The sequence below is a fragment of the Bombyx mori genome, chromosome 16 (genome assembly GCF_030269925.1).
Source record: "Bombyx mori chromosome 16, ASM3026992v2".
Taxonomy (NCBI): Eukaryota; Metazoa; Arthropoda; class Insecta; order Lepidoptera; family Bombycidae; genus Bombyx; species Bombyx mori.
In genome coordinates, this window is record NC_085122.1 from 6,405,593 (window position 1) to 6,423,135 (window position 17,543).

At 35.9% G+C, this 17,543-nt stretch overlaps 2 protein-coding genes across 2 annotated transcripts; one reads left to right on the plus strand and one right to left on the minus strand.

Annotated features, from left to right (window-relative positions):
- Nucleotides 1–241: 241 nt before the first annotated feature.
- Nucleotides 242–14,259, plus strand: LOC101743102 (vacuolar protein sorting-associated protein 33A). The gene is made up of 11 exons (XM_038016384.2): nucleotides 242–538; nucleotides 970–1,169; nucleotides 1,942–2,121; nucleotides 2,755–2,875; nucleotides 4,117–4,270; nucleotides 5,015–5,178; nucleotides 6,053–6,223; nucleotides 6,505–6,630; nucleotides 7,322–7,507; nucleotides 9,355–9,478; nucleotides 13,331–14,259. Exons 1-11 carry the CDS (start codon nucleotides 422–424, stop codon nucleotides 13,612–13,614), a joined length of 1,827 nt encoding a protein of 608 aa, XP_037872312.1. The 5' UTR covers nucleotides 242–421; the 3' UTR covers nucleotides 13,615–14,259.
- Nucleotides 14,251–16,797, minus strand: LOC101735798 (exocyst complex component 8). Its single transcript, XM_004928821.5, has one exon. The coding sequence runs from the start codon at nucleotides 16,536–16,538 to the stop codon at nucleotides 14,493–14,495; it is 2,046 nt and encodes a 681-aa protein (XP_004928878.1). The 5' UTR covers nucleotides 16,539–16,797; the 3' UTR covers nucleotides 14,251–14,492.
- Between the last annotated feature and the right edge of the window lie 746 nt (nucleotides 16,798–17,543).

Consider the following 17,543-nt stretch of genomic DNA (forward strand, 5'->3'; position numbering starts at 1 on the left):
AATGTAAGAAAATGAAACAAAACCGCTGGGCAAGATCTTCCAAAAATCCAGTGAAATTTTGTAATAAATAAGCAAAATTTTACTGAGTCTATATTTTATCTCGTGTAATTTCGTCTCGCCGTAATCGATCAGTGTCTCATATTTCATTCATTTTGCATTTTTTTTATTATTCAACAAAATACACAAAATATTGGCCTGTATAGTTTGATACATTTGCCTTTTCAGTTGGAATTGAAACTGTCAAGTGTCGCTTTGCCTTCAAATGTCAACTCAAAATGTAGTCAATAAAAACATGATAAAAACATAAATTTGTATCAATGATAAAGTTGTATCTATGATAAATTCATTTATGTGTTGAAAGAAAAACAGTCAACAAATAACAATTATTAAATACATCTGTTAAAAAGGCTGCTTAACAAAAATGAGAGAAACTAAAATGAGCAGCCACCTTGCGGGTGGACGACTGAATGTTGCTTTACTTCAAGAAACAATGAGAACAGAATTATTAAATTTATTACAACAGTACAGTGGCCCTAAAGTAAGTTTATAAACATACTATGATGTTTCACAACTTACCATTTATTTATTATCCGAAGTTACAATAGCTCTAAATCTATATTTAACTTACTGTAACAGGTGTAAAAAATTATTTGTTTATAAATGCTACTGGCCACTGACTTATTCGAAATTAATATTGTTCAAATTTAAAAACGCCTCCGATAGAAGAAATCAACTCGTACTGAAGAATAAATTGTTGTTTTTACTTGTCATGTTTGAACGTTACCTTCAGTTCCACTCTGTTAAGTATTTTTTTAGAAACTGGTTAAGTTACTATTGGCTTTTGACACGTCTGAGAGCTTACTCATAGAGAGAGTAAAATTTATATTATTGATTCTTAATTTTAAAAGCCGACTTAACTTAATAAGTGTATGGCTCTAATAAATAATTTAAAAAAATCTTAATTTTCAGGTAACAATTTGGGATGACTGGCTAGCTGGGCCTGTAGGCCTTGTTGCTCAGTACTCATTCCTTAAAGACCATGAAGTCAACAATATGTTTCTTCTGAAACCAGGAAGCCTACCCAATATAACCGTCAAACATATTATATTTATTAGTAGACCCAAACTTTCATTGATGGATTTGGTTGCTGATTACATTTTATCAATAAGGTACTGAATTTGTGTAGTTATTTTTTGTTTTGTAAGTGATGATTAGAGTATAAATTGTTAACATTGTATGTTAATGAATATCAATATTAATTAATTTCTCGCTATCATATTTGCCGAGCGTGCTTTATAATTCATTTACTTATTTTCCTGTTACAAAATTTTAGATAGTATCTGGATTGAGCCTGTTGTGTGAAAATATAACAATTAAGGTGCAATTTAAAATAGTACAGTTTTACAAGGATCAAAGTTTCTAAAGTTATTAATCGAGTACTTATTCATATTAAGTAAAGTTACAAAAAAGCATAGGTAAATAAATCTAGTATAGATTGATATAGTCCAGTGATATATACCAGGCCGGGGCAAATGGCGGCGGTAGAATTTTGTCTGACCCGTGAAGCTTTATATATATTATTATTAAAAACACAAATATTATTTATTTCTATTTCTGCCGTGAAGCAGTAATGCGTTTCGGTTTGGAGGGTAGGGCAGCCGTTGTGACTATACTGAGACCTTAGAACTTATATCTCAAGGTATGTGGCGCATTAACCACTGTGTCCAGTAACCACTTAACACCAGGTCGGCTGTGAGCTCGTCCACACATATAAGCAATTAGTTTTTAAGTAAAATTTGAAAAAAAAAACTGTTTGGCCCGCGGTCAAATTTTCATCTGCAATGTGACCTTACTATCAAAATATTTGCCCACCCCTGGTCTATACCAACAATAACAGAAACCAACTAAAATTTAAATTCGAATATATTACTCAATATACAGGGCCAAGCAAACAGCTCCAGTAGAATTTCACTTGTTCTTTGTGCCACGCAAAAGTGAACTGTGCAAAGTACATCTCACCAATAGAGGAGTGGTCAGTAACATGACAATTGAAGAGTTTAAGTGTGACATCATTCCATTCGAAAGTGATGTCATGTCTTTAGAACTACAAAATGACTTCCGGTCAGTATATTTGCTATATTATGTTAATTTTAAAATCTTTAAAGATGGAAGTAAATTTTTCAATATCCTTTTGATGATATAGTTACGTCCCAAATGATAAAGTGACGGGTTTACTCATAGTAAGTAATGTTACTATATCAGTGCTCACTGTGGAAATCATTTGTGAACATTTATTAAATACATACTTGGAGGAGGCCTTTACCCGAGGGGGGGTTCATGGAAGTAGCAATAATACCTAGTATTATTCAACAAACATAATTGTTAGTTAATTAATCACATAGATCCATTGATTTAATTTTGATTTTATAAGTCACTTGCATGAAATAAAAGACTTTTTTTATTTGTTAATTTTTTATATATATTTATTATTAAGTACATATTCATTAGAAAAATAATGCCTGTAGAATTCAGTCACATTGCTCGATACGAATGCACCTGTTGCCTTATCCTTTAGGCTGCGATAAGATTAAAGTTACAGTTAGTTATAAATGCTTCTATAACATGATTGTACAAGTTAACTTTTTTTTAAGTAATTATTGTACAACATTGTTTAAATTTCTGCAATGAAAAGTTTGAAGTGGCTTAAATACAAAACTAATGCATGTTGATGTGTAACATTGAAATAATTTGCAGAGAAAATTACATAGAAGGTGACACAAGTTGCATATACAATGCTGCACAGGCACTAAGAACCATCCAACAGTTTTATGGAATTGTGCCTCGTGTATTCGGGAAAGGCCAAGCAGCTAAACAGGTACGTTTCTTGACTGACAACATTTAACTGAGACAGAAACAATGTCTTTTAATTGTGATATTTGCAAAGTTATACTTTAAATGTTTTGGATAGTCACATCAGTGTTGTGTGATTTCTGAGTTTGATATTTATAATTAATTTTTTAAATCGATAAATAAATTACCTTTGCTACTATTAAGTTTGTAAATAATTCAATACAAGAAGCACAAATTTCATGAACATATACACATTTACACACACGATTTAAGTGGATATATTGTAAAAGCAGAATATTATTATTATTTTTCCGGACGTGCCAAGAACCGTCTTCTTTCTGAACTGTACGTCCGGCACGTCCGGAAAAATAAGGATGTTGAGAGGCTTTTTGGTGAGCCAAATATTCTGGGGGAGATGAAGGCACGGAGGCTCGGATGGCTCGGGCATGTAGTACGTATGGAGCAGGATCGGGCTGTGAAACGGGTGTACGTGGGTGTACCGGAGGGACGCCGCCCCGTAGGGAGGCCCAAGTACCGCTGGTCTGATGCTGTGGAAGGAAATTAAGTGAGCTTCAAGTGTCGGACTGGCAAGGTGTTGTGCAGCGCCGGGATGAATGGCAAAGTTTATTGTCGGAGACCAAGACCCACTTCGGGGTCATAGCGCCAGCTCAGTAGCAGTAGTAGTAGAATATTAATTCCTACAATTAACAATTTGTATAATTCGTTGTTATATAACACTTTAATGTATTAATTTAAACTGCAAATCACTGCTTTATTCCAGATGGCAATTCATCAGCATTGTGTCTTGTATTTGTAGTCTGTGGTCATTTTCCCTTTGCCATCTGCTTTCTCACCTGCTAATATGCCCATAAATATATACAAATACCGCTACCCACCTTGACAGGGAGCTCTCTATTGTACTAAATAAATGCTGTCTCATATCTCATCTTTAAAACCGAAGAATATTACTGCTTCGAGGTAGAAATAGGTGGTGACGTGCACCACCAGCGCCATATCACCAGCACATACATAAATTAAAAATGTTGCCTGGTTGGATTTTTTATTACACAATCTTATTCGGTCAATCATGAATGTATGTTAAGTAAGGAGATAGGTATTTGACAATTTTGCCTTTTTCTTAGGTTTTGTTGCTAGAGTCATATGTATCTATCTACACAGGTATTATGCACCAAGACTAAACTGATTATTGTGTATTACCTGTTTGAATTTCGCATGTGCTTCTTTTAAATTGACATTGTTTGACAGGTTTGGGATCTATTGTGCAGATTGAATAAAGAGGAGCAAGGTTCCGGGAATAAGGGTGCACCGACATCATGCATCGATCAGTTACTCTTATTGGACCGAGCCGTTGACTTTACAAGTGTAATGGCGACCCAACTCACCTATGAGGGGCTTATTGGTGAGTCTATCATATGTTATCATGTGTATGTGGTGGCGTGCACAGAAAGCCCACACGGGTAGGTAGTGCGTTTTTCATATATGAGTCGTCTATTATCAAAGGTGGCAATCTGTGCATTTGGACAAAAAAATGTTATTGATATATCAATACAGATTGGTTTGAATATAATCGTCTCCTTCAAAGAATACGGTTCAAAACCTGCATTAAATAAAGGTTAATAGTTAACCTGTTATTTATCTAAGATGTCGTTCCGAAGAGTTTTGTGACTGCCAATGGAATACAAAGTCAATAATTCGTTTTTCTGATTTACCAATAATTGTCCAAAAGTCAGATTGCCGGCTTTGATAATAGTCGACTCATATAACGAACCGAAATTATTACGATTTCATTACCTATTATCAGTTGACGTTACAAATAGGACTTCCACGATGAAGGAATAACATGGGGCAATGAAAATAGAAAAAATCTAATAAAAATCAATTACAATTTTGGTGGTAGAGTGGCGTCTTATGTGCCTCTGTACGGGTAGCTACCAACAGTCTGGCTATTTCAGTTGCAAAGCAAATAAAATAAAATTGCTGAAAAGTTATGGAACCGTTTGAAAATGACCGTTATAAAAGGCTTTGCCATTAAAAACGACAGCATTTTTACAAAACAAGGTAAATTAAAGAGTAGGTACTTGCTTTTGCGTATTTAAGTTAGTGCAGTCTTGTAACATTTAATTTATTTATTTTTTTTCGGCAGACGAAATCTACCGCATAAAGAGCGGTACGGCCACGTTTCCGGGACAAAAGTTCGTGGGTCCGGACGATCCTAACCCAGAAGAGACAGCCCGTGAGAAGAAACACGTCATACTCAACTCCAGCGAAGAACTGTTTGCAGAAATACGCGACTCTGACTTTACCGAGGTAACTTTTAAATCAGTTTTAAACGTCTCATTGTTCTCGTAGTAATTTTCCTTGAACATTTTACATGTCTGGTTTCGGATTTCGGTCATTGTCAATTATATAATTTTGAATTCTGGACTGTGGCCTGGGTGTGCTTGTAAATGTATTTCAGGCAGTCGTAACACAGGAGAAAACTTTATTTGGCTCTTTACATGTTTAACGTTGATTTAACTTAACGAATGAATATGAAACAACAGTAAAAGAGTTTGAAAAAATTGCTTAAATAAAAAGCCGCGCCAAAGGTCAAAATAATCGTTTTATTATCTTGACGAGACTTATCAGGTTATTAGGCCGGCATATTGAAATTGTTCAATAGTCATCAACCTATATTATGGAATTCCAAATTAATCAGACGTCCTGAAGTTTGTGAATTTTTCTAAATATGTAGGTAGATATTATAATAAGAAGTAGCTTTTAGTAATTGCTTTATCCGGTTATAAGTATTAAATTATATTTAACAATCGAGCTTCTAATTAACATGCAAACAATACCTAAAGTAGATTACAATTAAGAAGCCAGCAGTACGTAATTGAATATACCCACCCATCGTGTAATAAAAAAATTACCCGCATATATCCGTGATTACTTGTATAGGATGTAATGTGAGACCGAAAGTACGTGTTTGAGAGACCTGATAAGTAATACCGCTGAATCTTCGAACCTATGTCACGACGTGGGTGATGTGTATGGGCTCCAGTAACCACTTAAATGTATGTAGGGTCGTGAGCTCGTTCAACCAATAAATATAAATGTACCTAAAATTCTCAATATTCATAGAGTTATTATTATAAACATTTGAATTTGTTTAGGTATTAAAATGTTCTTTATCTTACAGATAGGAGCAGCATTATCGAAAAAGGCTCGCATAATTAAAACACAACTAGATGAGCGCCACAAAGACAAATCCGTGCAAGAGATCAAGCATTTTGTTTCCCGCCTACCGCAGCTGCTGGCCAACAAGCAGTCCCTGGTCACTCACACCGCCATCGCTGAGTACATCAAAGAGGTACGATCATTTTATTAAATATTTTTAACGGACTTCGAACAGCCGGTGCTGCTACTAAGATACTAGTGCTACTAAATACTACTACCTAAAATAAGCGACCACCTTACTCATAGAGTTTAAACTAAGTCACACCATTAGCCACATGTGACGTCACGCATTGTAATTACTTCTAATTTTTTCTATAGGATTAACGGACTTTATTTCTTCATTTAAAAGGTTGATGTTGGAATTTTACTTAGTTTTCGGACGACTATGAGGAGTGTATTTTTTTTATCTTTCAGAAAACTGACAGCTTCGATTTTCATGACAAAATACAATGCGAAGAAGACTTTCTGAATTGTATCGACAGCGAAAAGATTTGTCCGTATATTGAAGACCTGATTGCACAGAAGGAACCTCTTACCAAGGTTGGCATTTATATAATTATATATACATATGTATAAGATAATATATGTGTGTGTAAAACTCGAAAATAACTAAAGGACGACATGACCACTCCGACCAATATAGTTACGTTAGTGCCGCACAGGTGGCGCTGGTGGCAAAGATTTTTATATTTCGAACCAACGATCGAACTTATAACATGTTTTTATTATTTACGTATTAAAAATGGTATCATGGTATGTACATGATCCGAGCTAGGCCAGATGCGTCTGCTATAATAAACACAATAACATTATGTTTGTTGGTTTGTGATTTTCTGTACTGGCTGGTAGTCTTATCTTAGATTACGACACAAGCAATTGTTATTTCTGTTAAATTCAACGCGTTTCATTCTTTCGGAACTATAAATTTATCCCAATCGCAATGCACTTCTAGTATATATAATAAAATATGACATGTCCTTCTTCAAACGAGGCTTGTGGAGAGTATTAAGCGGTAGGCAGCGGCTTGGCTCTTCCCCTGGCATTGCTGAAGTCCATGGGCGACGGTAACCACTCACCATCAGGTGGGCCGTGTGCTCGTCTGCATACAAGGGCAATAAAAAAAAAATTCATAGACTTTGTGGATGCCAGACCAATCCAAATGTGATATTCCAGTGATTGTCTGCTCACCTGTACTTATTAAGTAAATGCCCTATTTTCCTTCATTTACCAGGTTCTGCGCTTGATTTGCCTACAATGCGCAACCGGGTCTGGCTTGAAGCCGAAAATTCTGGAATATTACAAGAGGGAACTCGTGCAAACGTACGGTCTGAAGACCTGGCTAAGTATCTGCAACTTGGAGAAGTGCGGCCTGCTCAAAACACAACAAGGAACCCGTCAATATACTGTACTCAGAAAGGTATTTTTTTACCCGTTTGCCGAAAGTGGGTAATAATTTTTTTACAATGCTTGCGTGTTTTTTTTTTTTTTGCTTAGATGGTTGGACGAGCTCACAGCCCACCTGGTGTTAAGTGGTTACTGGAGCCCATAGACATCCACAACGTAAATGCGCCACCCACCTTGAGATACAAGTTCTAAGGTCTCAAGTATAGTAACGACGGCTGCCCCACCCTTCAAACCGAAACGCATTACTGCTTCACGGCAGAGAATAGGCAGGGTGGTTGGTGACGCAGGTGAGCTGATGAGCTGAAAGGGAGCAAATGAACTCTGCGGAGAATGAGCGGACACGAAAGGGTAGGTAGGAAAACGGGACTTACTTGGAGGCTGATGCTGGCACTATCACGGTCGTAGTGGTGTTCCTCTGCGATGGGTGGCACATACACCTTTTCACCGGTTCACACTCAACCTTTTACTTAGTATATAACGAAGGGCGCGCGCGCACAATTTACTCAATATCGAACGAGCGTATCTCCGCGTGCCGTCATGTACCACACTGTTATGAGAGGTGCGGGGTGCGTACGGGCGACGGCACCCGAGTTGAGCCGAACATTTATGAACGTCGCGCTGTCGCGCGAACAGTGGTGGTACCCACCCGCGCGGACTCACAAGAGGTCCTACCACCAGTAATTACGCAAATTATAATTTATCGGGTTTGATTTTTATTACACGATGTTATTCATTCACCGTGGAAGTCAATCGTGAACATTTGTTGAGTACGTATTTCATTTGAAAAATTGGTACCCGCCTGCGGGATTCGAACACCGGTGCATCGCTTCAACACGAATGCACCGGACGTCTTATCCGTTAGGCCACGACGACTACAAATGTGTGTTTGTGCTTGAGTGTGCTTGAGTGGGTGCGTGCGTGCAAAAACTTGATATGGAATATATTAAAAGATTTGATTTCAAAGATTATATTAGAACATTATACAGTGAATTATTAATGAATGTGTACGCGTTTAATGAATTCCATTTTTGGGATAACGTATAATGTAAATATATAAATCATTTTGTGAGAAAAAAATTATAAAGATGCGTGCGTACACGTATAATTGGTATGGCGCGTTAACGAAATCGCTGACACAACTCGTACTGATCACGGCCTAATAGAATATTTCTTAATAACGAAAGCGTGTGATAGGGATGGAAATATCAGGCACAGTAACAATTAAAAAACAACTGTTTCTCAAATGTATTTTTATTCACCTTAGTCGAACTAGCCACGTGGTTACAGGATCCTATGGACGTCGCAACGGGAATGTCTCCTAGAGACACGATGTCTAAGTCTGCATTGGTATTGTATAACGGCCGCCCCACCCTTCAAACCGGAGCACATGACCGTTTCATGACAGAAAAAACCACCAATAAACGCCAGCTGGATATCGTAGTACCCTGGTATACTCGGAAACCGCTCCGGTCCATTCTCCAGTGAACTCCTTAGTCGTCTCCAACACCAGTGAGAAGATATACCGTCCTACACCACGTCCTGGTGTACTGTTGGTAGGACCTCTTAAGAGTTCGCACGGGTAGGTACCACCAGCCCGCCTATTTCTGCCGTGAAGCAGTAATGCGATTCGGTTTGAAGGGTGGGGCAGCCGTTGTAACTATACTGAGACTTAAGAACTTATATCTCAAGGTGGGTGGCGCATTTATGTTGTAGATGTCTATGGGCTCCAGTGACCACTTAACACCAGGTGGGCTGTGAGCTCGTCAATCCATCTAAGCAAGAAAAAAAACCTAGATGTTGTGTTTAAGTGTCAGATGCTCTGTAGTCATACATCAAGAATCAAACAGTAACTTTTTCCAGGCCTTACATCTGACGACTGACGATTCCGATGCAAATGACAAAGACAAAAGTTATTTGTCGAGTAAATATACACCGTTAACAGTGAGACTGAGCGAGCATATCGCCAAGAATAAAGGATGGAGCGGTAAGTTCACATTTTTTTATTATTTACTTGTAACTATACTGGGACCTTAGAGCTCATATCTCAAGGTGGGTGGCGGCATTGACGTTGTAGATGTCTGTGGGCTTACCACTTAACACCAGGTGGGCCGTGATCTCTCCCACCTATATATGCAGCATAATTATTATTTTTAATTACTGGTAACCACTAATTATTATTTTTTACCTATCTGCTGTTAAGTGGTTTTTGGAGGGCACATACATCAGAATCTGAATTGCTGAATTGCATAACATATCGATAATAAAATATAAATCTTCGATCGACCGAGTGAATTAGCTCGACAGACCGTCGCTTCGAATGTTGTTCGGAACTTAACTTTAACGGTAGGCCAGCGGCTTGGCTCTGCCGTATGCTCGTCTGCCTACAAGGGCAAAAAAAAACCTATGTTATGTGCAAAGATTTTTTTTTAAATGTCGTTAGCGCGATTCGGGTGTCTGTCAAATATCTTGTATTCTGTGATGACCACCGCCACACGCGCAACGTTCAATCGCATAACGATTGTCTTGCCCCTTCGAATCATAGCACATGACTATCATGGCGATGGTGGTACCCTTGCCTCACGGTTACTTGAAGTATATGGTGGCATCACTGAAGATTATATTCAAACCGATTGCTCGTGTACCTCAATCGACTTGGAATGAACATAAATATATATTTACTAGCTGTAAGCGACCGCTTCGCTGAGCATTTAAAATTAACATGATTATTTCTCACCCCCACAAACATTTTCATCATTAACGCCCCCGCAACTGGTGTAGGGAGTCCAACACTCATATAAATATTAGCCTATCCATTAAGAACATGTATTTTCTACATGGATACCAAGTTTCGAGTCAATCGGATGCATGGTTCAGTAGTTATAATGGAACATCCGTAAAAACCACTGTAGATTTATATATTAGTATAGATTAACCCTTCGCAATCGAGAGGTGAGTCTTGCTCACCGCTTTGTTTCGTGCGGAAATTCAATGCGCTGTGTAAACTATTTATTTTTCTTTATTTGGTGATTGACATCTTTTTTTATGTTTCTGATATTGTTATTTTTGTAATTAAATTAAGTAATGAGCGAGATTCACCTCTCGAGTGCAAAAGGTTAATAATAATATATTTATGTTTATTGCAACTAAAATATTTGCAATTATAAATACATCGATTATTTTTTTAAATACCTTCACATAATCCCGTAAATAATAAAACAAAAAGAAAAAAACACCTGAGATGATTCAATTTGCTTTGAATTATTTTGTAGTTGGATAGTTGTAGATATTGTAGTTGCCATGCATGTATAGTAACCGGCAAACATCTTGAGCAAATGACCTTGACTGCGCAGAACCGAATTTTAGATCACTTTGGTGGTGAGGGTGAGGCGCGACGGCAGGGGAAATCGTATCGAGCGCGTTATTGGTAGATCAGTCGAACCCTGCGTCCCGCACCGCGCCCTCGTTCCGCTTGCTCCCAAAAGTACGCTTGCGTACAGTGAAAAATCTATCGTTATTAATCGTTAAGTTATTTGTTATAATTACTTGTTGACTTTGTTGCCGTTGCTATTTGTTGAGTGTTTGTTGATTTTTTATAAAATATACACTATGCCGCGACAAACTGGTGTAGTAATCAAAAGAAAGGGTAGAAAAATTGTGTACGACGTAAATTGCTTCATTATAAAACAGGGGAAGAATGATATGGAAAAAGTAAAACAGACTTCGGAAGCAACAAAAACATCAGTGAGTACTGTTAGGTGCATAATTAACGAAGCTAAAGGCTCTGGCTTGCTCGCCGTGTTTGGGACTCCGGGTAAGAAAAGATCAAGGAAGAAGAAAGTTACCGGAATGGATAGTTTCGTTCAATCTGTAATAAAAAGATGTAATCATAATAACTACATAACAAGCAGCGAAACTCCGTACCGTAGAAAGGCTTCGAAAAATTTAAAGAAGATATACATTTTAATGGCTCGGAATGAAGTTTTCGACGAATTATGAAAGAGCTCTGAAAACAGAAAATAATCGGAAGCTGGTAATTGAAAAAAGTAACATTCGATTACTACGAATCGAATATCTTCAAAAAATAATTAATTATAGACAAAAAAGAAGATCGAACGACCGAGTTGTAAACTACACCGATGAGCCTTATGTCGACTCATCACGATGATGGCGATCGGGTGATGAAAACAGTGATGATGATGATGGTCAAGATTATGATAACGAAAAAAAATAATTACAAATACAAGCTTCGCTTCAACTGAACCAAGACCTGGCAACAGCTCTAATTTTGACTTAATAGAAGGAATATCTATTTTACCCCAAGATTAAATTATTACAATTATTAACCTATATTTTTTGTTAATGTTCTAATAAATATATAAATAAAATACATATGTTGATTTTAATAATTTAATTGCATTATGACGCAGCGTAAATAATGTTTTTGCCCGTGAGTGTACCATGCGCAAACTTACCCCCACTACGTCAACAAATGCTCAAGAAGTTTGCCGGCTATTAAACCTATGTAATATGCAATATAGGAATTATTGATGTTTCTTTTTTTTGTTTCTTTATATAAAAACACAATGACATTTTAAGGCCATAGGTGTATCGTAACACGTTAATGAAAATTATATATTTTTGCAAACCATATTATCAAGTCATAAAATACATACATTTATCAACAATGACTCACTAGAGCGTTTTGATAAGCGTGAAACTAAATATTCATATAACGTGCTAATGATACAGTTACTATGACCCTAATTAATATTACGTCACGGTCACACTACACAGCGAATGGCTTCCTAATCTAACATACAAATATGAAAATTTGTTATTTATATAAAGTATACCGCCCAGGTGGACTTAATCCACTGCCTTGCCAGTTTCTGTAACCAAAAAAAAGTTAAACAATAATATTTCAACTGAAATTTTAATTATGTGTTCTTGAGTTTTCGACATAATTTAAAACAATTTTTACGGTATTTCATTGTTTCCGACGTTTCCATTAGTAAAATTCACTTTAAACCGTAAAACTAGTTTTAATTATGATATTTATATGATAGTTGAGTATTTAGGAATATAAGTAATAATAACACTATTAAATTATGCTTAAAAAAAAAATTAATTCAATTATTAAGAACTGGAAATCAATGTGAAATAATAATTGAAAATAAAACACATAATAATAATAATAAAATGTGCCCACACATACATAGCCACACACACATAAACCAACATATAAGCTAACATAAACACGCATAAGTAGTGATAATAATATTGTTTATCTAAATTTGACATTGATCCATGTTTATTTCTGTTTCTATTCATTTCTTTTTTTTACTATAATCAATTTTATGATTTCAATAAAGGCGGAAGACCTGAATATACCTTCAAGCGTTTTATTCATTTTAATGGATAATTTCAGCTCCACTTCTGTGTGCATTATAAGAGAGTGCATTTACTAAAAACAAACGTATAGGTATCATACTACCGACCCGCCCTCGCTTCGCTTCGGAAACTGTAATTTATTATTGATTTCTCCACTATTTAATGGATGTTATTATACATATAAACCTTCCTCTTCAATCACTCTATCTATTAAAAAAAACCGCATCAAAATCCATTGCGTAGTTTTAAAGATTTAAGCATACATAGGGATATAGGGACAGAGAAAGCGACTTTGTTTTATACTATGTAGTGATGCTCAGTGGTGAGATTAAAGGTAGCCTAGTCTTTACAAAGAGGCGAACTATTTCATTATCAAATTTCGTCAAAATCGGTTCAGTGGTCTGAGTGTGAAGACGTAACAAATACGACAATTATACTTTCACAGGTATCCAAGACGTATTAGGCCTCCTGCCGGGCCCTACAGTGGACGAGCTACAAACCCTACAACCTCGTATGACACGTCGCCATTCCGGTTCCAGTGAGAATTCATCATCAATAGAAAACCCACGGGTCGTGCTCGTATTCTTCATTGGAGGCTGTACGTACCACGAGATCTCAGTGCTCAGGACGATCAGCCAGCAGGAAGATTCGGTTGTGGAATTTGTTATCTTAACCACTAAAATAATCAATGGAACCACATTCATAGAATCTTTAATGGAACTCGATTGAGCCAAAAATTGGTGTATCCTTAACATAGGATATAATAATATATTAATATACATTCTGTCATATTAAAAAGAAATAGACTGAATCATATTTTTATTCAATTATGAAATAATGTCATGAATTTATTTTTATGACATAATAGTGTTCCAAATAAAAACAAGCCCAAATAGTATAGATGTCAAATTATATCCCTTTTATATGTAATTATGTCAAAAAATATATGAAATAAATTAATTGCAAACGTAAAATAAATTTTCAATACACAAAGCATGAAACATATAATATTAACTGATAAATGTACACAATGTATCATATAATTTGCTGTATTCTATGATATTTCTTGCTTAAAAAGTTCCTGTATTTACAAATTTAGAATACACCAAAAATATTATTCTGGTAAATATTATTATTATTATTTAAAATATAGATTCTTTTTTTAATATATCACATTAAATATAAGTCTCTGTTTGTTTTATTGTTATAGATGTGTAAATAATTAAATTGTAATACAATTAGGTTTAGTTGCTTCATGTATTTTATTGCTTCAATTTGCTGTTAAATATGGGCGAAGAAATGATAATTTCTCTAGTTATATTTTGTAACATGCAAAATTGACTGCACTAGTAATAAAAATCATAATACTGGAAATATATTTTATTCTTGTCTTTACAATTTCAAAGAACACTTAAACAGATCACCATAAATAATGATTGTATTAAAACTTAATATTCGTAACTTGCATATACATAAAATTTAATTTGATCAGTATTTATATAAACTAACATAATTCTGCTTGCTTACTCTCTATTATATTACAAATTTAAAGCTTCAGCATAATATAAATAATTTCATACATCTTATTTATAGACTATTGACTATTCTCATAAATATTCATTACTTGTGTATTTTGTGATGTTTTTGGATGGTGTAATACTGACACCATAGTTCTTTGCCAAAGCTACTAATTTCTCATTATCATAGCCAACTTCTTCTTTATAACATCTAAGCATTAAAGGCATCACTGTTTCTAAAATGAATTTGAAATTCTTCTTTGCATAACTAATATCGTTGACTGATGCGAGGACAAGCCATGAATTGAATATTGTATAAATGTATTCATCAAGGTTATCCATCATATCTTTGTTCACTAACTGGAGACCTATTTTCTGTATAGTGACAATAGACTTTGTAAACCATATGGTACTACTTGATAAATCTACCCATGTTTCATTAATTACATACTTAGCTAATATAAGGCCCAAAGTTTCCATTTGTTTCAGGAATTTATTGACACCTGCTTTGGTGTGCATATTCACTGGAGTCCATTTGTCTTCAGTGATTTTATTTTTCATAGAGTCAACAGTCTTCTCTTTATATTCTCTCAAAGCTTTTATTATTGGTGTTCTCAAACAACTGTTCAACTGGAATCTTAAATCTAAACCAAATTGACAAAACAATGTACATTGTTCCCTTAGACTCTCAACACAATCCTGAACGGAATCTAATGCACACTGAGGTGTGAACACTTGTTTTATAATCTGACTCATCAATATCCTAAGTTGCAGACTAGCCCAGACTATAAAAGCACTTATTTTATTTTTAGGAAATAGTGAAATAAACTCTGTTAAGGCATCACTCAATGAGCAAAAAAACACTTCACCCACTTGTTTGACATAAGTGTTAATTGACCCTTCCAGTTGCACCCTTTTCACATGAACTTTGACTGTGTAACTGCATATCGTCAAAAACAAGTCACAAGCCTGACTGGTCATATTAAACTTATTGAGTATCAGTACCGGTTGTCTAGTTGATTGGAGACCTCCTCGCAAACTCCAATTATGTGTTACATCTAAATCTTTCAATAATATTTCAATTAAACTCTTTTGCTTCTGTTCTATTTTTTTCAATATATCAACCCTTTGTGGATGGTTTTTAAAATCTTCAGTATTTAAAGCTTTTTGAGCTGAAACCATCAACTCATAGGTCTTTTGAAAATGTCTCTCCACAATCAAAACATCAAGCTCTTCAGTAACATCAGCCAACCACTCAGGCAATGGTGTAATTTGGGGTGATGGCATCTCTTCCACAGACAGACTCGGTGATTCAATAGATTCAGATTTTGATTTTTCTTGACTATCTTTTTTCTTCTGTTTAGAATTTTCTTTTTCAATATACAGTTTTTTTGCTATCTCAAATTTGTCTAGCCAATCTTTTTTTATCGCAAAACTATTGCATTGAAATACTCTGGTGTCTGGGAAGGCTAACACTTTAAATGCTTGTTTCACAGTTCCTAAATCTCTTACATTCACCACTGCTAAATTCTTTATTGGGTAACTCACTTGAAACTTATATCTCATTGGACCACGTCTGTTAGAAATCCAGGATGTTAACATAAGGCAGTCATTAAATAAATATACATGCATTCTTTGTAATGCAGTATTTTCTTCTGCATCTATTTCTAGCAAGTCACCTTCATGAAGCAGAGTTCGGTCTGGGACATCTAACAGATTCATGCATGATTCTACCTTTTCTGTAATGAGATTTAATTTATTTTTTCGTTCCTCTTCTGCCCTCTCAGCCTCGACGTCGTGATTATCAAGAGACTCGCGTGATAAACCGTTCTCGTTACCGAGGATTGAGGCGTGGGAGAGCACAGTCAGCACAGAACGCTGTTCGCTTAACAAATGCGATAGCTTGTACATTTCTGTTTCGAGGTGGGATATCTCCGTCGCAGTCTCGATAAACTGCATATAATTCTCGTAGACATTTTTCTTTAGGGCACTTGCGGTTTCTTCGGCTAAATTTTGTATTTTCTCCTTCTGTTGCTGTAGCTCCTCCCCTCCGACGCAGGATCTAGCGAGGTCTTTTACGTAACGTTCGGGGACGAAGTCTGGGACAGCAAACTTATCCATATCTATCTCGGACATCGTTGCACATGTATTTATTGTATACTTCTTTCGTATTTATCACAAAACACTGGCTCGCACATCATTCGATTCTATAGGTAGGTATCGAACGACAGGACGTTTTCTATCAAAACGATATGTCAAAAATGCGTTTTGTTATCTCAGCTTCTTTTAAAGTCAGTTTGTTGGCAACGCGCTGCCAACGTTGCTATCAAAACGTTTTCTCAAATTTTATGTACAGTAGACGCGCGAGCTTGTCCATCCTGAGGAATGCGGTAGTGCTGTGACCTAGTTAATTATGGTAATGTCGATAATAACTACCGATTTAGTCAACAGCTGTCAATTTGGTTTAATGTAACCAGGTCACTTCGCAAATTATAAAATAAATGCGATAAGTAATGACTTATTTCTTCCTAATAGAGAAAAATATTTTTTAAATTCCAATTCAACTACTATGAGATGAAAAGACAACCAACAGATCAGAGTCCGAATCAGTGTAGGTTTTTTTCTACCTGAACTTGTTGGAAGCGGAGTATTCGTGGTTTATTCACCATGAAATAACACAATAGCGTTAGCGTAAGTTTTTGGTATCGATAAGCGCGCGTCACAACTGTCAAAGACAACACTAGACGTCAAACAAACGCGGGGAGGCGGGGCGAGCTGCCCCCTGCGCGTCGCCTCCGGCCCCGATGTACATGAACTCGCGCGCATACTGTATAGTAATCGGCACGAGTTGTGAGCTTTCGACAAAAGATTTGGGGTCATCTGCCCATCGTACAATTAGAGTCAAAATAAATGGTCCACTTATGTATTTAATATATTTTTTTATAATTAAATTAACTTCGTTCAATTTGGGATTTAAAAAAATATTGTTATGTAATTATGTATTAGTATTTTTTATACTATTAATTTTTTTATTTTTTTTTTTTATTTATTGCTTAGATGGGTGGACGAGCTCACGGCCCACCTGGTGTCAAGTGGTTACTGGAGCCCATAGACATCTACAACGTAAATGCGCCACCCACC